This window comes from Odontesthes bonariensis, chromosome 13, assembly GCF_027942865.1.
Source record: "Odontesthes bonariensis isolate fOdoBon6 chromosome 13, fOdoBon6.hap1, whole genome shotgun sequence".
NCBI classification, from domain to species: domain Eukaryota; kingdom Metazoa; phylum Chordata; class Actinopteri; order Atheriniformes; family Atherinopsidae; genus Odontesthes; species Odontesthes bonariensis.
In genome coordinates, this window is record NC_134518.1 from 12,776,163 (window position 1) to 12,802,573 (window position 26,411).

Here is a 26,411-nt window from a genome sequence, read left to right on the forward strand (position 1 = left end):
GAGAACCACTGAATAGAAAGGTATTGCATTAGGAGCTGATTATCACTGCACATGGAAATGAGAACTCTAGATGTACAAGAATGGTAATTAGTGTAATCAGTCTCATTGAAACATGGAAAGGTTTTGATGAATTGAATAGGAATAACAAGAAGAAATGATTAAAAAAAAGAAAGTACTACACGATACAGTATTGCAAAGTAGGTAATGAGGCTGTGTGTAAGTGAGTGTGAAGCAAGACTAAGGGAGTATTATCCAGAATGTTTACCTGAAAACACACTAGAAAAAGGGAGGTTGGAGCAGAATTCAGCTTTGGTCAGGATCTGGGGTGGATCAAGGCTTGGGTGAAATCAAGCTGAGATTAGAGAAGCATTTCACTTAAGGTTAAAATAGGGAAGCTTTGTAATCATGGTTACCAAAATAAACACTTGGCTAGTTTGAAGATGTGCTCGTGGTTAGTAAAAGAAGTCTCTTTTGGTTTGGATAACGTTTTTGTAATTCCTCACAACCAGGAGTTTGGCTAATACCTCCTGCCTACAGGGATTTTTCTGTACTTCTGTCAAACGTTATTTCCTAGATAGATATATCCTTCATCTTGCAGTCCAGAGCAGGAGTGAGGCTGCAGGTACAGGAACCCAGGCAAAACAGTGTGGGGAAACCTTTGGAACATTGGAGCACACTGTTTTTGGCCAGTCAAACACATGCACTTCTCCTGTGCTTCACTTGAACACAAACATTCTGCTGTTTTCATCGCCATCATAAACAGGAAAGATAAAACGATGATCAGTAAAAACAGTTTCCGTTATACTGTAAGACACAATGCACCATTTTGCCATCTGATAAGCCTTGCACTAGTGGATCTATTTTTCCAAGAGGACTTCCTGGATCCTATTTCGTTATCTCATCAGTACCCAGAGTCCTTTGCCTTTCCAACAAGGTAGAGGCCACACAGAGGGTCTTCCTTTGTGCTTAGTAATGTTTCTAATTGAGTTAAATGAACAAGAAGGGTCTAAGGAGCAGCCATAATAAGTACTGGTCAAATTCTCTAAATGCTAAGGAAAGGAGAGTCAGTGCGTTCTTTATTATCTCCTTTGGCATAGGAAACACTGTACCATACCATGAATAGAAAGGACATATCCCACCCCACAATAAATTGTGGCTGCAACTTTCTAAGCAACACTCAACTATTTTCATGCAGCTGTACTAGCTGAAATGTATGTAAATTATTAAGAGGACATGAGAGTCGGCATGAGCAGCATCAGCAAGCAGCCAGTGACAAATGTGACTTATTTGAAATTTTTGAATGACCAACCTCAAAAACAGCCTTATTTCAAATCATATCTAATTATATTGATATGACATACTGTATATGACATAGTGTCTGTGGAACAATGTAATAAGATGCCTAAAGTTTTAGTTTCATTACTGCATACCCAAGTCACAGCTTAGTGACATATGGTTGCTTTGTCATTGCTGCGCTATCGATAGTCTTTTTACAAGTCCTTATGAAATTCTCCGACTGGCTTTCCTCAATATTGTTCCATTTTCCAACAATGTCAAGGAAAGGCACCTGTAAAAAGGACATAGGATGTGCCTGGACCCAGACTCTCATCTGTTTATACTTATGGGGCCGTTTGTTCGGTTGAAACATGACATACATGAAGCTGCTGTTTATCTTGTTTCTTTGCTCACGACTAACTTTAGGTTCCTGCGCCTGTGGTACATCATAATTTAGAGTATTCACATATTGCATGGTGTGTATCAGGAAAGGGACATGTTGTTGGAACTTTTAACAATAGAGTAGTGGGAGTGGCAAGGAATGGCAGATATTCATCAAACTAAATGTACTTCTCTTGATAAAACTCATTATGTGTGTGTGGGAGCGAGTGTGAGCAGTGTGTTGTATTTGTATGAGTCCAACTGTTTGTGAGTAGACAGCTTTGAGGGATAGAGGGGCCTATCATTAAAAAATCATTTGTGCTTGTTAGCAGTTTGACAGGAAAAGTATAGGCAGCAGGACTCTGCATTATGCTGGCTGACTTTGCCTTACCCCACTGAGCAATTCTGTAGTGGATGTAAAGCAGGCAGAACTTGTGGATTTCATTGTCTGCAATTATGTTGCTTTTTCCAGATCGAACAGTTTACAGTCCGGGCCACCCTTGGACATGTCATTTTGAGCATTCAGGGGAGTGCCAGCTCAGAACAAGTTCTGATTTGCCTTTAAGTGCTCAAACAGTGAACTGATTTGCAACTCGGTGGAACATGCATCAAAATCAGGAGGCAAAGGCCACTGTGCACTGTGGGTTCTCCAGCAATCCCCTGAAATAGCTGAGATTACTGTTAATAACAGTGAAAGCCTCATTTTCTTTGTCCTAGTAAAGAAAATGCTCGTATTTTGTAGCTAATAGCTGCCAAAATGTGTCATTTCTTAATATTTTCCATTTTCATTTGCACCCAATTCAAAAATCATTTTCACTGCACTTTAGTATACCTAAAAAAAAGAGACTTTTTGAAGTTTGCTTTCATTTGCATTTTGAGAAAAGAAAATACACACATATATTCTTTTTGTGTCATGGAAAGTTTAAGTGAGGAAGTGAAGATTAAAAAGTTAAGGGAGTCAGAGAAAGTGGGGTCAAATCGTTAGTTAGGACCCAACTTTCAGTAATTAAGATGTACCTGACGATAAATCCGAGCTGACTTTCCCCTCTTTTGTCTCGAGTAATGCGCATGATAAAGTGAACTTGAAAAGGAAATAAACATCAGTGCCTAGTGCACTCTAAGAAACAAATGCAAAAGAAAAGAACAAAAGACAAAAACAAAAACATTATTCAAAATGGATTATTCTGAGCAATGTTTGCACAACTCCTCACACAACACTTCGGCCCAATTTTGAAAAGAGTTTGGACACTAGATAAAACAGAATGCAATGATTTGCAAATCTAATGAATCAATAGCTTGCTTACAATAGAACATAGAAAATACACAAAATGTTGAACATGAGAAATTCATCTTGGATTTTTGATGGCAGCAACATGTCTCAAAACCTTGGGATGGGGAGAAAAAAAGCAGGAAATCTCAAGTGGCGTTAAAAAGAAATGGCTCGAGAAACATACTGCAAGTAGATATGTTTATTGACAACAGGTCGGGAACATAATAGGACATAAGAGAGCAACTTAGAATGTCTCAAAAGCAAAGACTGGCAGGAATTCAACAAGAAACAGCATTTATAAATTGTGGAGCAACATCAGATTAATGTTCCTCAACATAACTTCGGAAAGACTGAATTCCATACCTGCAGGATATATTATCAAAAGTTTCTGGGAGTCTTGAGAAATCTCTGCTTGCAAGTGAATGCGGGGCTGAAAATCCACACTAGATATCCATGATCTTTGGGCCCTAAGGTGCCACTGAATTAAAACCTGGCAGGACTGTCTGACCTGGCAGACCTGTCACTGAAATCACTTAAAAGGCTCAGGAACGCTTCCAGAAATCATAGTCTGTGAACACAGGTTGCCTTTAATTTCTCATTGTGGGACAAAGAAAGGTCTATGCTATCTGATCTATTCTTATCTTAAAGCTCTGTCATGCAAAAAAGAAGCCATATGTGAGCATAATCAAAGAAACATCCATTTGACTGGGGCAAAGCTCAATTTCAAATGGGCTGAGACGAAGTGGAAAAGTGTTCTGAGGTTTGACCAATCAAACTTTGAAATTCCTTTTGGAAATTGTGGACTAAACAAGAAAGGGATTATTTAGCCTGTAATCAGTAGGTCAAAAGCACCATCTCTGATGGTATGGGGGTACATTAGTGCCAATAGAACTGGCACCATGCAGATCTGGAAAGGCTCCATCAATGCCGAAATGCATATATTGGTTGGAGAGCAACATACACTCCCATCCAGATGATGACTTTTCCTTCAGGGACACCTTTTTCTGACTTGTTGCTCAACACAAACATCAACATTTAATGTTTTCTATGTTCTCTTGAATAAAATATTAATTTATTAGATTTCCAAATAATTGCATGATGTTATTATGTACATATTGTCCAAATGTTTTTGGCATAAAAGTTGTATGAAATGTCACATTCAGTATGATTAAGAACAGTGTAATGTGTATTATTCTGACAACTGCTTCTCCCAGTAACAGCATATGTTTATATTTCCAAGGCTTGAATGGCTGGGAACAGTGTTTAATTTAATGATCAATTAAACTATTAAATTATTTAATAAAACAAGTCAGTGTTTATTCTGCATAGTACATCTAGTATAGCCAGTATATTTTATATAAATCTATGCCTGTAGAGCTTACTTAACTATTAATGGATTCAATTTTTGTATTTTTTGCAATTTTCAATTCACTGCATTTGCTTTTTTGTATTTTAATACTTTCTATTTTGATTCTTATTAATGTACATCTCTAATTTTTTTTTCTGTGTTTTCTTGTATCAACTACTGTCTTTGCACTTTATACTTTCTTTCCTGTGAGCTGCATACACAACTGAATTTCCCCACTGTGGGATCAATAAAGTTGATCCAATCTAATCAAATCTAATCTAATCTAATCTAATGTTGGATGTATGTAAAAAAATTAATGAGACATAATAATTTCATGAAGTTCAGTTATAGTCTGGTATATAGTCTAGTACTGGGTTTTATGTAATGACAATAGTGATATGAGGAAATATAATAAAAATCAAGTAAAGTAATTTCTTTTATAGCAATTTTTTCCTGTATTTTAAGACAATTTAATTGTTATTAGACACATAAACACCTTTCACTGAACAATTAAAAGCCGAACAATTCATGAGATATTATGTAAAATCCCAGTAGTTTTCTATGCCTTGCTGCAAGAATATTACTGTTTTTTTTACCATTTTTTAAAAAAAAATATTGCTTTACAAAATTACAGTAACACCGAATGACCGAATGCACTGATTGACCATAACATGGTGTCTATAATTCTCTGGCTATAACTCTCTGTTATGAACATTATCTATAATCAATGAAATTAGAAAAAAGGAACAAATAAACATGTGAAAAGAGATGTGGATCAAGCCCAGACACAATTGCTGGGTTGAAAAAAACAAAAAAATCTCAAAATACCTGTTTTTTTCAATCTTTTTTTTCCATTTGTCATCTCAAAGCGGTGAAAACCGTTCCACAGTTTAGTTTGCACAGTCGACTGCAGTGCTACACTGTGAGGAGATGATAAAAGCGTACATCCTCTAGGGCTGATAAGGGGTAAAAAAAAAAAAAAAAGGAGTGAGGCAGGCTGATGACGAAAATGGGGATCATAAGATGAGGAACTAAAGACTGATGAAATCCTCGGTTGTGGTAAATATTTTTTTTGCAGGGAGAGAGAGAGATGATGCAGACGGAGCACACAAACTGATTAGGACTGTATACACCTGAAAAATAAGCCAATATAGTGGATTTAATGACATTAGAGAGACAAAAATCTAAAGGAAGCTCGTTGGCAATGACTTGAATGAATGTTACGCGAGGGCCAAGGTTAAAGCTAACTGTTGTCTGCTTGAAACACAAGAAAGGGCTTTGTGAGGTTGTTGGACATCAATTACTTTCCTCAGATACACACAGACACCTGCACACAGGAATACAGTGCAGTCGTGGAGAATACTGATAAATAGCTTCACAAGTCAAAGTTTCCATGGTGATGAGCTGAGCAAGGGCTGCACGGTGATGCGGTGGTTAGCGGTATCGCCTCACAGCAAGAGGGTTCCTGGTTCGAATCCTGGCTGGGGCCTGTCTGTGTGGTGTTTGCATGTTTTTCTTGTGTATGTGCGGGTTCTCTCCGGGTGCTTCTTCCCACTGCCCAAAAAACATACACGTTAGGTCAACTGGTGACTTGGATTGACCCTCGGAGTGAGTGTGCCAGTTTTTTTTTTGTTTGTCTCTGGGTGACGCTGTGATGGTATGGCGACCTGTCCAGAGCGTACCCTGCTTCTCGTCCAGTGGCTGCTGGGATAGGCTCCCTGAACCCTGAACTAAGCAGGTGCAGACCATGCATGGATGGATGAGCTGAGCGAGTGTATAAAGTGAATGTTGCATGGGTGCATACAAGCAGATATCAGAGGTGATGAGGTTAATAAAGATGACCTGTAAACCAAGACTGAGATTTAGATGTCTGAGGAGTTCTGTCTCTTTTTAATCATAACAAAAAAACAAGCCTATTTCTCAATTGCAGAAAAAGACTTTAGCATAATTTCAAGTAAACTGGAGCTCTGTTTTTTTTATTTGCTATTGCACATCTTGGTTTCCTTCTGGACACTGGAGATGATGTCAGGTCATAATAAAGTTTAGATAACACATCATTTGTACTTGTTAATGTTACATAAAAAATGAAGGTGCAACATGAACAGGCACCAGCTGAGAGACATTACAGAGTAGCTCGGGAGCCTGGTGGAGTGCTTAGCAGCTAAAATGACATTTTTCACAAAGAGACCTCTTGAATTACAAATTAAACACAAGCTTTTCCTCTCCTGTCTGACGAAACACACACTCGGGCATTGCTGACTGCCACTGCATCTTCTTCAGTGTGTTAATCAATACCTCAAGGAGCACTTGAATCTCGACAAAAAAACAGCTAATTCAAAGATATTGCATTAAAAAAAGTTATTTTTGTGAACACCGTAGGGTCGGGCTGGGCTGATGCTTGTTCTGATTGGGATCTGATCAGTTTGGAGGCACGGTCAATGCCTTGGGTTTTGTTGTTTTGTGTTTTGAGCAGTTTTATGTGGTGTGGCTGGTAGCGTTGGCCTGCTCTGGCAGAAGGAAAGCCATTGACTGGGAGGAAACATCCAAAAACTATAAAACATTCAAAAGAAAACCATGACACAATGTTTTATGGTCGAATAGTGCATCTTAACAAGATGACTAATGTTGTTCACTGAACTTGTTAGTAATTTTAACATTGTGGCTCGGCTGATTGGTATTAAACCATTTTTAAACCTCCAGATTACATATCTCAGTCATTAACTTTATGAAAATCAGAGAAAAGCATAACTGAAAAAGAATATTCTTTGAATCTAATTTGCGGAGAGAAAAACAAAGCTGTTTGTAGGGGTAATACTGCCAAGTTTGAAATAAACACATACATTTTACTGCATTTCAAGTAAACAAAGCATTGGCAGTGTTATTCAAAAGTCTTGCACAATCATTTTACCCTTTTGGGCATATTAGAAATGAAAGTAAGCTTTGTTTGAAATGGAAAAAGATTTTCACAATGCATTGGAAAACAAAAAACTTAATTTGCATATAAACACATTTGCAGTTTAATTAAATAGCTCTCCACTTGTTGTCCTTTCAATTCGTCTCTCAAAATGCCAATTTACTGTGATAGAGAATGACAGCACAAACTGACAGTGAATCTCGTGGGGCTCACATACGCAAACGCATGCATACACATAAATATCCCATAGCATGCGGCATGTCATTAACACCACCATTAGCAGCGTGGTAACAACCTAACAAATATGTCCAAATAGGAGTGTCATGGTCAAACACTTCCCACACCTCCCATATGACATCCGTACTTTTGGTTCCTGCCTGAGCCACGGGGGCCCTTGCACCTCCTAATTAGGAGACCAAAATAGGTGTGACAAATGTCATCCGATCCTAAACTGGTTCTGCTCCTGCCAGAGGACAGCGGTCTGAGTGGGAACGGGACACGACATGACAGGACATGAGCCAACGCCATGTACTTTGGAGGAGGTGTTGTCACTGGAAAAAGCAGCTCCGCAGTGAAAGACCTCTCATCCATGAACAGCGGGACAGAGATGAACCCACTGATGAGGAGACATACCTAACTCCTGCTTGTAACAGTGGAGTACCGCACCTCTACTGACAAATCAATACAGAGGTTATAGGCTTCTTTGGAATCCTGGAAAATAAACGGGGAGCGTGCAAACTGCCCAACGCCCACTTGATGAGTGGACATCGTACATTTTTGCTGTTATGCTGTTGCTCACTCTTGAGAGGTAGAGAACATAAATTCCACAATGTGCAACTAATGGATACAATAAGTATCCTTGAGAAGACTCTTGTTTCAAATTGCTAACCTTTGTGTTCCTGGTCAAAACAGACAAACCTATCAGGAGTAGCTATGAACTAAATTCTGCTTATTAGCACAAATTACAAGAGAATATTGATACATTTATTTAGTTTGAAACTGTTTGTGGGGCTTTATTTGCCATTTTTTTTCTTTTATCTCAATAATTGCAACCTAAGAAAAAATGTCATGGCAACAACTTTTGTTTGGTGAACATGTTGCCTCAGAAATGTTGCAATGAAGATTTTTATTTTTTGTCATTTATATCATGAATGACAAAAAATGCACAACAGCGTAATAATGCAAATGCACCTTTTAAAGGAGCAATTCATTTTTGAGATTTTTTTGCCCAACCATACACATAAAGTGCTGTAACAAAGAAAAAAAAAAAAAAAAAAGCTTTGGCGCTACAATCAAAGATTGGTGATATTGTTCGAAAATAGTTGTTTACTCTGACATTATGCTAGCTATACCTTGGTGACACTGTTATACTGTTACACTGTGATCAATCACAATCTACACCAAAGTGGCAAGTTAACAGTTACAGTGCAGGATAAGTACATACACAGAAATGTTATGGTTTAATGATTTTATAATATAAATATTGCAATGGGCCTACCTAACCTCATCAGAATGAACAAGTTGTGAAATGTGTGCCATTGGCCAAATCCTAGTTTCCCTTCAGGCAAACATATCGATCCATCAAGCATAAGTAAGATGTTCAAGCAAGCTCTAATGAAGACTAAACAAAAGTGAAACAACCTAAAAAAAAGATGAAAAAAACATTTCAACAACTCCATTCGGACGTTTGCTAAGGGAACAGTACGAGATCACATCACAAGGTTTAATATAAACCAAAGCGTTTCTTCATATTGAAAATATTCTAATAAACACGAGATCTAAACACCACTCTTTGCCTTGTCTTGTCTGTTTTAAATACCATAGTTTGTCCTCCTAACCAGAAGGGTTCTGCAAAAGGAGATTAGTGGTTCAGTGAGCTATTTTGAGCTAAAAGTCAGTTCTTCCAGTCGGCACTGTAACATTCACAGTTGAGTTGAGCTACAGCTTTACTGTGCCACTAAGCTGGACCACCGTCTTTGTCCCAGTAGACATACACAGGAAGGGAATCAAGTTGTTGACTGAAGCATGTTGATGCTGCGGTTTGTGTGAATAAACATTCACGCAAAATTTGGAGAAGTGCGAAAAATAATGATATGGATTTAATTTGCTGCAGTTAGAGAAGACTGGGGCCAGAAAAGCACTGTGCAAATTAGTAAGCTAACACCTGCCTGCCATTTATATCACAACAGTTACATATGTAGTTCTTAAACTTTGTGTGAACGTTTATTCACACAAACCGCAGAGATTCTGCCGCTTCCAACTTTTTCTGGTGGAGGTGATCACATATGTAAGTACAGCTGCACTTCAACTTTCCAAAAGTCTGTCAACGGAATTTCAATTTCTTTCCACCGTATTTCCTCTTATTATCTATCTACAACAAAAACATACATGTAATTTTTACTGCTGCAATATGATTTCCCTTTTGGGGATTAATGAATAATTAAATTGAATTAAATATTTTTTTAGATGTGCTGACTAGTCAATTCTATATTGCTAGCATAGATTCGAAAATGAATAAGCCTAAATCCGTTCATCACTGAAAAAAATATTTTCATTTGGTCAATGACTTCAATATTTTTATGTGTCAGAGTTAGGGCTAATAGCGCTCCTTACCAAGTTAAAAGTTTAAGTTTAACTGTATATGGAACTGTTGTGATATCAATGGCAGGCAGGTGTTAATTTACTAATTTGCACAATGCTTTTCTGGCCCTAACTGCAGCAAATTAAATTCTTATCACTATTTTTCGCACTTCTCCAACTTGCTCTTCTTATGAAAAAGCGCCAGTTGGTATATTTTTGTACTAAGTGTGTCAAATGATGCGCAAAATTCCATTTTCTCTGTTATGTTATGTATACGCAGAGCCTGAAGAGGAAAGCCTGACTGAGCAAAAAGAGATCATGACCATTGTTGAGTACTCATTATCTCTGGGAAGAGGTTTAGGTTTTCTTGAAGCCAGCTAACACAAAGAAAGCCTGGCTGCATTGAACTTGCTTTGCGGTAAAACCCTCCTCAACATACAGCAACAATATATTTGTGTGTTTCTTTTTTTTATTCTAATCCAATAGCTGAATAGCTTTGTTTTTTTATTGGTATAATAGTTTTTTTCACTTTAACAATGGCAGAAGCAACTCAATAATAGTGTAAATTTATAGACTGCGCTAAGGATTGTGATATACAGCGGAGCACATAAACACACGTAAATTCTGTAGCTTGGGAACGTGTTTAATTACAGCTTAGGAAGCAAGTGACTCCACTGAGAGAGTGAAAGAACAAAAAACACTTGATAACAGTGACATTTACAATCTGCCTCATTTATCAAAAGCTGCCAAAGTGGAGTCAAAAAGGGTCATTACATAGTAAACATAGATTAACTTAACTCTCACAAAACACACACAAAACTGTCAGACAAATTATTTATATTCCAAGAAAATTGCAGATATGAGCAGGCATCTCCCTGGACTCAGTCGATTAGTTGTCTCGTTTGTTACCTAATATTTGTGTGTGTGTGTGTGTGGCTGGGATCCAGCATTGGTGCTAAATTCTAACCACCTTCAGCATTCATCTCCCCAGCCTCTTTGTATTATTTGTCTAATTTGTAACCCAGTCTGGGCATCACCTGTGCTGAGGTCTGTGATGATACCTTGCAGTTTAAACTTTTATCGCGTTGAAAAGATATGACATTTAGTTTGTCATAGGACATTTTCTTTTAATTTTAGCAATAATTCTGAAGGCACACCAGCCTCTGACAGACATGTACTTACTGTCAAAACAACTAATAATCACATTCACTCTGTTATGAACACAGTTTAGGTGTAACCGGGTGGTAAATAAACCCAGATGTTATGTTGAACTGCAATGTAGGATTGTGATGTGTTCTTTGCTTGTTTTGTTTTCTTTATGTATTAGTCTTTTTGTGGGGCACAGAGATGTGCACGGACACTTTTTTGGTCGCGGGGGGGGGGCAGCACTGAGCCTGTTAGTTTTTACCGCAAAGTGCATTTTGGGCTTTTGTCATTTTATTCTTCTGCTGCATATGGGCTTGAGAGTTGCAAAGTGTGTAACGGACACTCTGTTGCTTAAAATCAAAAGGTAAAACACACACACACATGTGGGAGAATATTGTACACTGGAACTTACCTGCTTGTGAAGCGACCGAACACGGTCATTGATAGAGAATGGCAATACGTCTAAGGATGTGAGCACGCTAGGCGTCAACCACGGTTAGCAGCTAACTTCGGTGCTAAGTGAGGAAAACTCAAACACGTGGAACGACAATTGGTGAAGTGTAAGTGTCTATTTTGATGTACTGTACGTTTCAAATTGTGGTTGTTGAATGGTTACATTACCGACCCTGTGTTGTTCTGTGTGATTAATTCCTCGGCCACTGCCGTATTTTGGGATATTTTGTAGATTTTAGATTTTTAAGTTATTGTTTTAGACCATCTGACCTATTGCAATACCAAGTAAAGCTATAAAACCCCAGTTATTGTGTCCTGTGCGTGTGTATCCAATTCCCACGGGCTACACAGGTTTGTAATTCGAAGAAAAAAAAGGTAAGTAAGTCTATGGATAGTGCCCCTTTGACACGATTGGTGTCCAAAATGTGAATAATAAAGCTTAAAACGCTGTACAAAATCCTACTTGGAGCCCCTTTAAAAACCGCATTGTGTGTGTTAGGGTCACATATACAAACTTGCTTGATCAGTTTACTAGCTAAAGAACGCATGTGGGGAGTGAGTGGGAAATATAAGGGAAAAATGCATTGAGGATTGCAGGAATGTGTGGAGTCGACCCCAGGATATTCTTCAGCAACTTCACTTTGCTATTGCTGCAGCTCGAGAATGCTTTTGGGTGTCAGCAGCTGGCAGAGGTACCGAATGCCAGAGAGAAGAAAAAGATATAGAGGAATTGGAGGGAAGGGATTGTATTCAATCTCACCGACATTTATTTTTAATAGCATACAGCTGCTTTGTTCTCTCTTTGATCAGAAGCAGTCCAGGTTGACTGAAACCCAGTGGCATACATGGACAGAAGAGCATGTGCATGAATACAGACTCATGAGTATACAAATCATAGGTTCTGTATTTCGAAGTGTGCCTGTGCACTGCAGTAATTGTCACTGGGTGCTATTATGCTGGCTCGTAAGGCTTCGAACAGACACATACTCCCTCTTTGACACATAATGTCACTTGCCAATGCAAGCAAAAACTTAACCAGGAGTGGGATCTGTGGTAGGTACATAACATTTGTGCTCGTTTGCACCTGGATAACCTAAACCAGTCTTCCTATGAGCACTAAGACACCTGCATCGCAAATCACACACTAGGTCTCTGATGAGTCGAGCTCCAGTTAGAGTTTGACGTGGACATTTACCCGGGCCACTGTCCTTGTCCCAGTACATATGTATACATAGAAGGGGAATCAAGTTACTGAGTTACATTCAGAGCTGAAATGCTGTGTGAGTTAATGTTCCAGACATTCTGCCATTACCAATTTTCTAATCACACATGTGAGTCTAGCTGAATCCACTGTGCTGACGTCTTAAAATGACTTGAATGGCAATTCTGTCATATAAGGCTGCAGTTTTCATTTTATTTGATATTTTATTAGAGCAACAGTCACTTTAAACACTTTAAATGGTCGAGAGTTGACATGTTGTCGTAATGGTCTGCTTTTCAATCCAAACAATGACAATTTTTTGACACAAGAAAAAGAAAAGAATATATATGAGAGCAGATTCATCAGGAATTCAGTTGTTTTGATATTCACACTTCTATGTTTTTACTAAGCATGCAACTAGATGAACTTTGGAGCATGAACAGAACGCGTGGGCCATTTTGAGACTAGTTGAGAATATACATGCAGGAGTAATGAAATCGCCAATCAAATTGTTAGCCCGTTTTGAGAAGCTTGATTTTATATGATTGGACTAACATGTTCACAAGCAAGTCCAGTTTTCAGTGGCTGAACACAATTTTTTTTCCAGTTACATGTAGATAAAAATGTAAAAAAAAGAAAAGAAAGTTATTTAAAAAAATCATAAACATATTAATACAAACCAATTTAAAAGACATTCGATTGCTTGTGACTTAAGAGGAAAATTGCCTAAAATTTCATAGTAATTTAAGAAAAACAAAAAAGCAGCAGCACAGAACAGCTCCTGTGGATAAATTATCAAGTGAGTTTCCAATGGCATAAGTTGTGTAACATGATGATGCTCAATGTTACAGTTGTGCAATATTTTTGGGAGGTCAACTATATTGTAAAATGTCTCCCTTGTTCAGAAAAGACTTCAAATGGTCAATAACTTTAAACCTATATTACAAATTAGACTTGATCAAATGTTTTCTTCAAGGTCAACTCATCTTTCACAGAGGATTGAGCAAACACTCTCACTCAGGAGTTGGTTCTCTTTAAAAAGTCAGCGTTAGTCACTTAATCTTGCTCAAGAGGATATGAAGCTGCCCCTGCTGTTGTTTAAGATAGTTGGAAGTGTCACTAATGAATGGAAAGGATAGAAGAGACAGCGAATGCCTCTCTCTTCCTTGCCATTCAGTCTTGAGTAGTGAGTGCAAATGTAGTCATGCCAACATACGAATGACAGAGTCTGGCAGAGCTTTTGGACAAAGCAATGCATGGCTACTGTAGTTATTTCTAACATCAAAGCAAATGGACAAAAGGGAATACAAAATGAGAGAATGTATGTGCAGTAGGTTCAAGGATCTTTCTTCTACAAGTGTATAATGCACATTTAAATGTATATCAATAGATGAAAGTTCAAAACTAAAGGGCTCAGATAGCAGGCAAAATCTGTGTGAAATCAAAAATGAGGACACAACCTCTGCACTTGTCCTAAAATCCATAGAGAGCTCCTAGACATAACAAATGTGTGATATGACCACTAAAACAACAATACAGGAACAGCATGGATGAGAGAACTGGTGAAAAAAAGAGTGTGACAAAAGAAAGCAGACGCGAAATGTGTGACGGAAGAGCAAAAAAGGACATAAAAGAAAGTGAGAAAAGAAAGTGAGAGTCAGACGGAGAGAGACAATTGAGAGGGGACAGTAGATGATGGTGAGCTTTGTCCGGGCAGGAAGGCAGGCATGTGGGTGGTGGATTCGCAGTGTGCTTTCCCGCCCTAGGGGCAAGCAGTGGAGGAGAATGTAGAGGGGCTCATTTAGATCCTTTGAAAGGAAAGGCCAAAGCTTCTAGGGACTGCAGCGGCTGTGATAATGCCTGCTGTCTAGAGGTGGACCTGGAGGGATGACACACCCCAGGGATGTGCTAAATAGCAGCAGCAGAAGGGACTGGAATTGAGACAAAGAGATGTAGTGTGAGGTGAAAGACTAGAGGAACAGAAAGGTGAAAGCCAACATGCTTGTATTTTTATGGTATTAGTTTGGCAGTGATTTATGCTAAAATCCACCAAACATATGGCAGAGAATATGACGAGTTAGAGTTTTACAGTATGTGTAAAATGGAGTGAAACATTTTTTTGTGGGGTTACAATCGTGTGTTCATGGCTATCACCAACGGTTTCAAATATTTTGCTTTGTGGTGTTAAATAGCGCACACTTGTAATGAGCTTTCCAGGCTGCTGCCTGTTATGTTGAGAGAAGAATGTGTCATTTGGCTGTGCTTATCCAAGCAGACTAAGTAATAAGTGTGTAATGGGGAAACAGTGAAGTTGAGATACAATGAAAGTGGGGGGTCTGTTGGAAGACATACCTGAGCTTGTTTTACTGTAATTTCTCTGAGAAGCCATGTGGGACAGCTCGTTTTCAAACGCTGAAAATACACTGAGCTGAAAAAGTGCTCATCTATATTGTGCACAACCTGATAAATACGTTGAATCAGTGGTTTCAGTATTACAAAATATATCGGTCATATACTGTATATATATATATGTATATAAATATTAGGGCTGAGCAATTTTATCGATACTGCGATATATATCGATATTTCGTTTCCCGATAAAGTATCGATATTTCAGCCGCGAGTATCGATTTTTTTTTTGTGAAAACACAGAACATTAAGGTAATACAATACAATGCCAGTGGGTCACATTATACAAAACAGTGATAAATTAGTTCATATAAATGTTGTATAAAGTGCATAGCTCTCACGTTTGTGACATGTTTGTTTGTTTCTGTTTGTCTGGCTGTGTTGTCTTTCCGGTTCAAGGGTTGGACCACCAGTCCAATCAGCGACGATTCATGTCAAATCACACTGTCCCTTTTTTCCCCCAGAAAATTATGTAAGTGTATCGAATCATATCGAATAGTAGCGAATCATATCGTATCGTTGGCTGAATATTGTGTATCGTATCGTGAGATTAGTGTATCGCTACAGCCCTAATAAATATACATGTATATATACATATATATATATAGATATATGTTTGCAAGTCTCTCCATTCCCCCTTACACGCATTGGGTCAAATTTGAAACAAGCAAATAGACAATTCTGTAAATTAGTGGTAATGTTTTCTATTCAAAGTTTCCTATGTACATCCTCTAAATCAAGAGCTGCAACAGAAACTCTACTTAAGTTTAATTTTCACTTGCTATTTGGGCCTTCCACAAAGTATCTTCAAGTAATTAGATCAAAAGTCAGTTGCAAAAACAAACGTTTCCCTCAGAGAAGGGAAACAAGACAATTTCCTAAAAGCTCTCAGTGCTGTTCTTTATCCTTCTATCATTAAAGAAATGCTGTTCTGTTGTGCTACAGTTGATTCTACATGTTGAACCTGGCCTGTTTAAGGGGGCTCCATTTTCAACTGTCATCACACCTAAAACGTCCTCATAGCTGCCAGTATATGGCACTGATTGATCTGAAACAGCTGTATCTCGACCCGAAAATACAAACCTCATATTCTGGAAGGTAAGATTCTCTTGTGATTGCAACGTCACAAATCTAGAGCAAATCCAGCTGCCTTCCAGGGTAATATAACCTTTAAATGATTTTAAATTAATAAATTAAAGAGCTGTTCAAACTTTCATTTGCTACAGGTTTACCTATGATATTCAGCTGCAGCCACAGGTTGTTTTCTTAATTTGGTATCAAAGATAAATCTTAACAACTGAAGCTTGTGCTCTCTGTCTGACCACATATCAATATTTCAGCTGCTCCTATCCACCTCAGTTTGACAAATTCCTGTTTGTTAGCTTGATAAAGATTCATATGGAAAACGCAAACATTAAGCTCTACTAGGACAACCCCCTGTGAAGGTGCGGAGGTGATGACAAGTGTTCAATAAGTTGAAACATGAAGAAAATCTTCAGCTGCTCCCATCCAGAGCTGTCGAATCAAGCAAACACTGTGGGCTTGGTACATACCAATGAATTGTTATGGCAGTGTCATGGTGTTGTAGGAAAACTGTGAAGGACTGTGATATTTTAGTAAAATGGTCATATAAGGACCTAAAGACTTCATGCACTGTCCAATGCTGCATGAACCGCAATTATGGCATGCTCACCAGTGGTTTTTCCATCAGTGTGTCTCAATATGTGATGAGTGCATGTAACATAAATGTGACCAGTGTGTGAATGACTGAATTACATAGCTTTAAAAGACTGATAAAGCCAAAATTCTTACATATCTCATGTGTGAAAATCGCTTGACCATTAGAGGTTGCCTCAATTTAAAATTGGCTCAATGTTAGAATATAAGCCATTATAACCTATGCTACCGTTTCTTAAGGGAAAGCAGTCAAGAATGGTCAGCTGTCTTTGTTGGATGCAGCAGTCAAGTGAACTTATATAACTGAACTAGCCTGAATATGTAGGTGGTGATTTGAGGGGGTGCAGTGGACTGACTGAATCAATGTTTTTCCGGTATTGTTTGAGAACTCTACCTTACATAATATCTAAAGCAGACATAGCATAAACAGAAAGTACAGCGTTTGAGGTCTGTAAAGTTAGCATATTATCATGCTATAATACTATAGCTGTCAGATAACATTGTACAGAGACTATACTAACAATGCAAACATGTAAAGCTTGTAATGGACCCAAAACTTCCCTTCGCTTACTTCAACCCTTCAAGTATCCTTTTTCTTTTTTTTTTGTGCTGAATATATATCTCTGGACTTACTGCAATTTAAGTAAAGTTATTATGCCTAATTTTAACACTTTGTAGGCAAAGTCATAGACAGTGGAACCTTTGTTTTAATACTAAACCTCTATGGTAAACAGCAGAAACATAGAATTTTACATATTTAGAAATAGCAACAAAAGTTTGTGATGTTGAAGTTATCACGGAAAATGTTAATATATACAACTTATGGCATCATAAACCCGTTTGTGTAAGAACAAACATAATGTTATTAATAGTAGAACAATGTTTTTCTCCAACACGGGTTATATACTTAATACATAATACATAACTTTATTAACTTTCATAACTAGTTGATTACATATTTAGAAATATCAAACTCAGGAACAGTTTGTGTTGTTTTTATGTGCTTTTATGAGTGTAGATGCTCAATGACACATTAATCTAATGGCAGCTGAGTGCAAGTCGATGTTCATTAACACGCCACAGTACAGTAAATTGGCCTGTGCTACAGAGAACCATTATAGCAAAATAGCAGTCTGAGAATAGCTTCAGTTGACCATGAAACATCTAAAAAATAAGCAGAGAAGCAATGATAGCTCACCCAACCACAAGAAAAAACATTACTGTAATTTAATCAAAGTTAATCATATTTTCTAAAGCGGGCCCATCAGCTATTAACAACTTATATTCCAGTCCAGTTCATAAAAAAACTCTCCCTCAAACCATCTGTTAGATGGTCAATGGGACAAAAAGGATATGATCTGAAATCATTCTTCTATATTTCCAATCCTCGAATGAAATGGATTTTATGTCCTCTTTTATCTTACTTCAAAACTTCAAGCTATCCTCAACAAATGACACAGTTTCAGTCCCTGGCAGTTTCAGTCCTCTTCTGGTTACAAAAACATGTATTTGAAAGATTATGAAAACTCTGTGTGCTGCTTCTCTCACACTAGCTTTCTCACTCTAACTCCTTCTCTTTCCCCATCCTTCCAACACTACTCCTCCTCCCATAGTGTCACAGTCCATATGGTGCTGCAACACTGTTGGTCTCCTGTGGCCACACTTCCCACGATGCATCTGTGGCTCTGGGCTTTCGATGAATCCGATAGGCTGAGAGAACTGTGGTATCGACCAGCTCTCGCCTGGTGTGAGGTCAGCTCAGAGCAGCACTGGAGTGTGTCTGAGCAACACACACCACTGACTTTTTAGTCTATCCTGGATTCTGACAATCAATCCTCAATTTTCTGCTGTTACCTTTACCTCCATAGTAGTATGTTCTTTTGTTGTATTCTTTTCTTTAAAAATACTTTTTTTCCCTTGAGAGGGTGCCGTTGAATATTTTCTTCTACGAGCTGCTGTCAGATTGATCCATTTCTGTAATTTCTCGAAACCACACACAGCAAGACATGAAACCTTGGCAGCAAGTTTCCCTTTTCAAGCCATGACAGTATTCCATTTGGAAAAATACCATCAAGGACTTTGCTGTGCACCTTCACTCATTTTTTAGGTGGGTTTCTGTGTTTTTTCTTTTGTGACCCTGCCCTCCACAATATTGTGTTGCTTTGAGCTGGCTTCCGCTCTGTCTGTGTCCATGCAGAGAAAACAGAGCTTATCAGAGATCAATCCCATTGAGTCTGACTCCTTTCACCAGCCAAGGATCAATACCTTCTGTTTCATGTCTCTTTGCAAGCTATACACATGCGCACATAAACACAAACACAAGCACGCACACACAAGCACACATTTTAAAGACGACTATGAGAGCTGACCCATCCCTTTAGAAATGACCTATCGGCCTATTGGCAAACTTGCTCGCGGTGGGATACAGAAGTTCATTATGACAGCCTTGCTAGTGTTAAAAGGTCTGCTTTGGCACTATTTAGAGCATCTGATTACATTAAGAGCTCAACACAGCTCTTTAAAAAAGCACACATTGCCTTAAAAAAAGAGTGGAGCCAGAAATCTTTTACATAGTCACACACTGAGTGTTCAGTGTACGATAGAAGATGCCTTCCTTATGTTTGATAAAAACATAGTAGCTACTGGGTGAGATTCTTGTTAAGCTGTCGTTAGCCATGTTCATTATCTGCATCAGCAATTGTTTCTTTGATGTCACCTGCAAGAATCTCTTCTGTTTTCAATACTAATACAAAATTTGATGTAATTGAACTACGATTGATCATGGTAATATTGTGACATTTGACCTTTTACAGGAGCTAAGGCTACCATCAGAGACTGGTTAGTTTAGCTTAGCACAAAGAGTGAAATCTGGAGATAGTGATTGTCAAAGGTTTAAAAAATAGTCCTCTAGAATAGAATAGAAAAATACGTTACTAACCCCCCAGTGGGGGGAATTAAAAAATATTATATATTGACATAAAATATTATCTATAGATATTCAGTGAAAAAAAAATCGCCTTGCTTGTACTTTATAAATAATTTAAAGTACGCTTCTACACAGAAATCCCTAAACTCACCATATGCTATTTTTCTGTGATTATTCTCAACAAGATAGCTAAATCAAAAAGCTTTACAAATGTGCTGGATGAACTTTTTTTAAACTTTAGATCCAGTAAAGCAGTTTTCCCTTAAGGCCTGGAATATACTCAGCGGATACTCAACCAAAGATCAGCTTACTTTATCATCTCCATGTTCCTTGATTAAGTCCTGCTAATGCTGAAGTACTGTTCACTCTGAGTTTGATAATATGCCCCAAAGTGGAATCTGCTGGTTACTGGCTACCAAGCACAGGCAAGAGAACAATAACACTGACAGCAGAGATTTTTGTGAATATGAGTTTAAAAAGTAGGTATTCTTGGTCTAAGTCATAATTCAAAACCAACCCATGTTTTCATCAAACTCTCAGCAATAAAGTAAAAAAGCATATTACTAAAGAATGGAACTAGTCCTAAAAACGACCTAAACTGACAAAATTTCCCATGTCATGTCCTCAGTCCTTTGATGGAGGAAGCCCCAAATCTGACTGAATATTTAAGAGGGTTGCTTTGGTCCTCAAACCCACCTTGTCTGGAGTATTCATCAGCTTCATGGTGCACCAAGTCAGTCACACAGCCACCATAATGCAGCCTCTGCTCGTGGTCAAAGGCTTTGAGTGTCTCACTGGAGCTGTATGACTTCTGGGTAGGTACGCGGCACTCGTCTGCATCCAGGGAGGAGGTGTTGTATTGGGTGTCTTTGGAGCAACGACCCCTGGTCAGAGAGCGGTGCCTTCGGTCCTTCAGATCCATGCCGAGGTTGGGTGAGGGGGCTGGGAATGCACAGGGTTAGAGATGGATGTTGAGAAGAAGGAGGAGAAGGCAGTGGGGGGGAGATGGAGGGCCTTCCTAAAGGGCCCCCGTAATGTCAGCCTCTGCTTCAGTCACCTGGAAAAACAGAGACAGTAAGAAGGGGAGATGGAGAGAGTGGAAAAGACAGAGAAAGGTTGGTATAAAATGAATGGATGCACTGCTGTGACTCACTCTGGCCTTGCACTCCCTGTAGAATATACAGGGAGAGTTAGGTAAAAGGGAGCATTGCGAATGGACATTTGAGCAACCGGGCAAATATACAACACATTGGAGTATTGATGCAGGATAAGTTGGGCTATTGTGGGGAGAAACAGAGCTGCCAGCTCTGTGGTCCACAGAGATAGTCAGCCATCGACCGCGCTGATGAAAAATGGTCAGCCAGCATTCAAATCTATTACATAAAAACAGAAAGTGACTCTCACATGGTCCAGCCAACTTGAACTGATGTCAGTGATGCATCAATACAACAAAATGGGGGCAGAAATCAGAGAAGAGACAGAAGGAATCATGACAAAACAAATAAATTATCTAGATTAGAACAAGGTTAAAGGCAGCAAAAAGAGAACAGAGGCTGGATGCAACAGGAAGGATGGAAGAAGAGGAGAAATGACTTGAGGGCATTGAAAGTCTCTCCCTCATTATAAGAGTGAGAATGAATCTGGCTCCCTTAGAGGGTGTAAGGGATAATCAAAAACACCCAAATGCATACACACACACACACACACACACACACACACACACACACACACACACACACACACACACACACACACACACACACACACACACAAGCAAAACTCTACAAACACACAAAGATGAAAGTACAGAAGTACAGAAGACTGTGTCACCTGAACTTGATGCAGCTTGTAAAACAACTCGTATCACAACTGAACATGTCTATTATGACATTTCCTCTTCTGTGCTAATGCCTCATCCATCCATTCCTGTACCAACACCAGAATACTTTTAATCTCACCAACCTTACACTTGTGGATGCAGATTATACATGATTGTGATGTTAATAAAGTCTGATACTAGTGGAGCACCCTTGAGCAATGCATTGCACTCGGAACTAAAGATCAAAGTAAAACAATACTAGAACCAGCAGTAATTGACAGGAACACTTCCAGCAGCTGCCTTGATCTGATATTTATGGCAATAAATAGGTCATCCATGGTTCCATTACTTGAGGCTAAGGAAAAGTCTTGTCCACCCACAACATTACAGTATTTTCATCACAATAGCTCTGAGTCTGGACAGCGTTTATCACGTATCGGAGCAGTAAAGGGCATTTATAAAGAACAGGCAGCATTTGATTTAGAATATGTGATGTAGCTAATTGCGTGCTGCAATGGAGGAAAAATGAGAGCGAAGAAAAAAAAAGAGAAAAGGTTATATTATGTGAGTCAATCTATTCATTCGTTTTAAAATGCTTGGAAGGTAGTATTCAAAAGTGCCCTGCAATGTCCATTGATTAACAGTAGGTATTAAGTCTCATAAAGAGCTCATTATGCCTGGGCATCCATCACAGAAGCTATTAGGAGTCCAACCTTAATGTGTTTGTTCCCTGAATGGAGGACGAGGAAATAAAGTGGGATACAGGCTCAGGAAATGTGGGGACATTTTGACTGGTGTTATGCATACAATTGACTAGCGCAGCTGGCTTTGTGCAGTATAACTGTGTTTATGTCTATCAGGTGAATGGTAGTGGATGTTTTAGTCATAACTGTGTTGAAGGGGCTGTTAAATATTTTTTTTAATCTAACTTTTATGATTATTTGTCTTTTTTTTTCTTTCTTCTTTTCTTTTTACAGAAGCTACATGAGACAATAAGAACTAAGTAAATGAGTGCCTTCTGTTTATAGTACAGAGCTGGGGATAATAGTAACTATGTATCCATCTGTATTGTTCTCATCCCACATTGAGTAAATGGATTTTGGTATGCAACTATCATACAAGGGTCTGAAAAAAGTCCTGCTAAAAGCTAAAAGCACATAACTGTTTGTAATAACTTGTTGTGGTGGGCTGAAAGTTAGCTTGGGCAGGCAGGGGGCCAAAGCAACCCAACCTCTCACTCACTGACACTTAGTCAGGAGCCCTCTGTGTCAGTGAGTACCACAAAAGCATCATTTTTGGATGTGCAGCGTTTTACAAAGCTGGTAAGACTTAATTTGATGATAATGTATGTTTCAGAAAATTAAAGTTCCCCCTGGCAGTTATTAATTCTCCAAAAAATGTATTTGTGTAACTCCAAATAGTACATTTAGAAGTTTTTGCCAGGAAAAACCTTTCAAGCCTTTAGAATTAGGATGTGATTCTACCTCTTCTTCTCAATCAGTAAATAGGGATGTATAGACATGCTAATCTGGCCAAGCGACCAAGCTTCTCCCTGTGTCCCACAGCTCACCAAATGTTACGGCTCTTCATTCTGCCTTGTTTCTGCTGTGTTCTTCCTCTAGCTTGTTTTAAATTCTCCTCAGCTGGCTTCTCATTTGATCTGTTCCTCAAAACATATGCAAATCAACTGTTGTCCTACCCCAACTAAACAACTGGAAGGATTGGGAGAAGGATTGTTTGTGTCCTCCTCCTATGTAAAACATACAGGCTGTCTGACTTCACCTTTCTGTGACTTTGAGTGTTGTTTTGCAGATTCAAAGCAAATATCCTCAGTCATGGATAACTCAGTGGCGTATGTGACACATAAAATAACAAAATAAAGATGTTAAAAACTTTGATTAAGTTAGAAATTCTGATAAAATGTGAACTGAAAGTTTACAAGAGAAGTCAAGGAAAGTTCTATTCTAAATGGTGTTTCTAAAACCTGTGTATTTTGGTAAAATTGAAGATAAAATTTCAGCTTAGTGAAACTTATTGGTTCTGTTGCTATTTTTTCCATAGTATTATTCTCTACTTAAGTGGCAACCCTTTTTATATAGTTCATACAGATGCACCAGAGGGTGCGGAAAGAATTCTTTTGTTGTTAACTTTGCACAGGGCTCACTGCATCTGAATAACTCAGATTGTTTGTCGGTCAGATGATGCTCATGCTTTGTATGGATGACTGCTTAAAGAAAAATGTTTTAAAGAAACATGTGTTAAAGATTAATATTCATTTTCCATACAAAAAAATTGTGTTTTGTTTTTTCATATTCTTGATTTTTGCTAAATCCTAAAAACACATAAGCTTACTCAAGAAAAGCTAGCTTTCAAACTAAATTAGCAAAAAAAGCTCACATCAAAACAGCTAGATTCAGCAGAATGAAAGAGCAAATGAAATTACATAATTGCCTTGTAATGTAGGCTAATTTGAGTACTTCTTGGATATCAGATAATTAATGTCTCTTTAACATTGTCGAGTGTAAATGTATCCCCTTTTGATGTCATTGTTCAAAGGAATATCCCATACAAATAAATTAATTCATAGTTTTTTCCTGCTTAAGTGGCAGCCTAACACCAGCACCATTCCTGTTTTTGATAGGCTACATGGGAAAGAGCACTTACTGTAAGCTTTCATTGTCATCAGCTTGGATATTTTCACATACCACAGTCAGAGAGCCACAGGCAAAGGTTTGTTAGCACAGATTGTATGACTTATGAGTGTCGAATTTGAAACTTTTTCACTTTCCTTTTGCTTATGCACACATGCATATGCATCTTTTCAAACATTTAACTTACATTTAGCTTCATTTTGGGAAACCTGATACACATCGGAAACGACAACTAATCCTGTATTCCTTATATGTAAGGTTTAGCTTTAATATGTTGGCTTTGAGAGTGCCTTTGGCCTGTATTTTAATCTCTAATATTTGTGTCACTGTTATTTATGGAGATGATTTAGTGTGAAGATTCATCAACAGGACATATCTTAGGCTGGGACTTTGTTGTGAAATCAATTCATGGCTCTTTTAATGCAGTATCTCCTCTTGCCTTGGTACAATAATTAGTCCTCTTTGAGATGTGTCTCTTCAAGAATGATTCTTGACATCAGACATTTGAGGTAGATAATGATCCAGCAGACAACTTCTACAAATGTAACACGGATATTTGAAGACAGCAGACCTCATACAATTATTTACAAATATGATTCAAACTCATTCCAAATTTTGGGAGAAATTCTTCTGACTGGATGTTCATGATATGGCATTGCATTTTTTCTTGTTTAACTATTTGTTGACCACTTCAGCTGTATGATTCAATTCATGGTATTAGCGCAAGGTCCAGTGCTACCCAAGGCCAAGTTTTTCTTGAAAGCTGCCTTATGTATGTCTTTGGAATCTTAATGAAGTCCTCTAATCCAAGGATCATCCAATGCAAGTGATAACTACTGAGGCAATCCTGATGAATCAGAGCAATTTTCTGAAAACAGTAGGTGGTGGAGCCATAAATGTCATTTATAGGAGTTCTAACCCCTTTAAAAATCTTTGTAAAGACAAAGTAATCATCTCCAATACACACAGGTGCTTTTTTTCAAGTTTTACATACATATACAGCAAACTTTTTTCAGATTTATTACTCTGGTGTCAACAGATCATCACACTAATGATGATTCATTCATCAGAAGTACAACGGCTTGCTCTCATTTGGACCACTTAAATGCAGTTTCAAGGTAGGCTACCAGTCAGCTCCATGCTTATTCATAGAAACACCCAGAGAGGCTAAGCTGACAGACAGACAAACAGATACATGAATGCAAAACTATACCAACACCTGCATGATATTGCAAGCAGCTACGTTTCCTTGACAGGCGAGAAAGGAGTTGGACGAAGGAGAAAAGAGACCCGCTAAAACCGTGAAGTGACCATGAAATCGAGGCAGAATGAGAAATGTAATTGGAAGATGACAGAGAGGGTGGAGAATTCATTTTCAAAATTACAGAGGTGGAGTTTGGGACAGATAATGGCCTTCTTTTCCTGCAAATAACAGCTTCAAAGAAAAATATGGAGAACGGCACAGTGTAAATTCACTGTAACCAGAAATCACACCCAGTTAATAGGAAGTTAATGACATGAGTGGATTAGTGAGCATCAAACAAGATGGTATCCCTTTCAACCAAATCATCTTCTAAAAGAAGAGAAACCATATATGAAAGAGAAACAAGTTAAGCACGGTATTAGATAAAGAGGCAGCTATTTTTTGTTATGATCCATTTGAATCTTGGGTGTTATTACAAGAAAAATAAGCATTTAATTTTTTGTAACCCATGCATGTATTTGAAACATTATGCAAAAACAAGTCTTAAAGATGAACAACAATCCTACCATAGACTTTTAGCTGAAATACTGTCAAATGAATACTTGACTTGGGGAAAAAGAAAAGCAAACATCTTCCAGAAATAGGCGTAATAGTGCATTTATGGCTGGAAGCTACCTCAGGTATTCTGTGTTTTCTTGCATCATGCCTCAAATCTCCCTGAAGAAATTGCTGCAGAGGCACCCAGTTCGGTGAACATGCCGCTCACACTCAACTGAGTTCGACTCTGCATATTATTTCACTGCATTTGAAATGGTTACATGTACATTGGCAAGACATTCAAAGACAATTAGCAGCAAAGATTCCATCCAGCCCCAGCGCTCATTTTTCTAACAAATAAGCACGGAGGTGATGTGAGAGTGCTGGTGTAGATGTTTTTTAGAGCCATCACACTGTGGGAGACTTCCTGTCCAGATGACTCTGATTACAGCCAACTAGAAGGGTGTAAAACTCAGTCCCTCGGTCCCTGTCTACAAACTGGATTTGACATGTTCTTAACCTTCGAGGTACTAAAGGTTTATTTCTTTATTCTTTTCTTGTATTTCTGTACACATACATTACATATGTAAATTTCAGACTAAGGCAGTGTCAGAATAATT

General features: G+C 38.3%; 1 protein-coding gene across 1 annotated transcript in view; it reads right to left on the reverse strand.

Annotated features, from left to right (window-relative positions):
• Positions 1-26,411, reverse strand: part of tenm2a (teneurin transmembrane protein 2a) — a 254,018-nt gene that overhangs the window by 139,995 nt on the left and 87,612 nt on the right. Inside the window, exon 2 of the mRNA XM_075481020.1 lies at positions 20,277-20,637. Coding sequence (XP_075337135.1) covers positions 20,277-20,502 — 226 coding nt within the window. The 5' untranslated portion in view covers positions 20,503-20,637. The remainder of the gene's footprint in view (positions 1-20,276; positions 20,638-26,411) is intronic.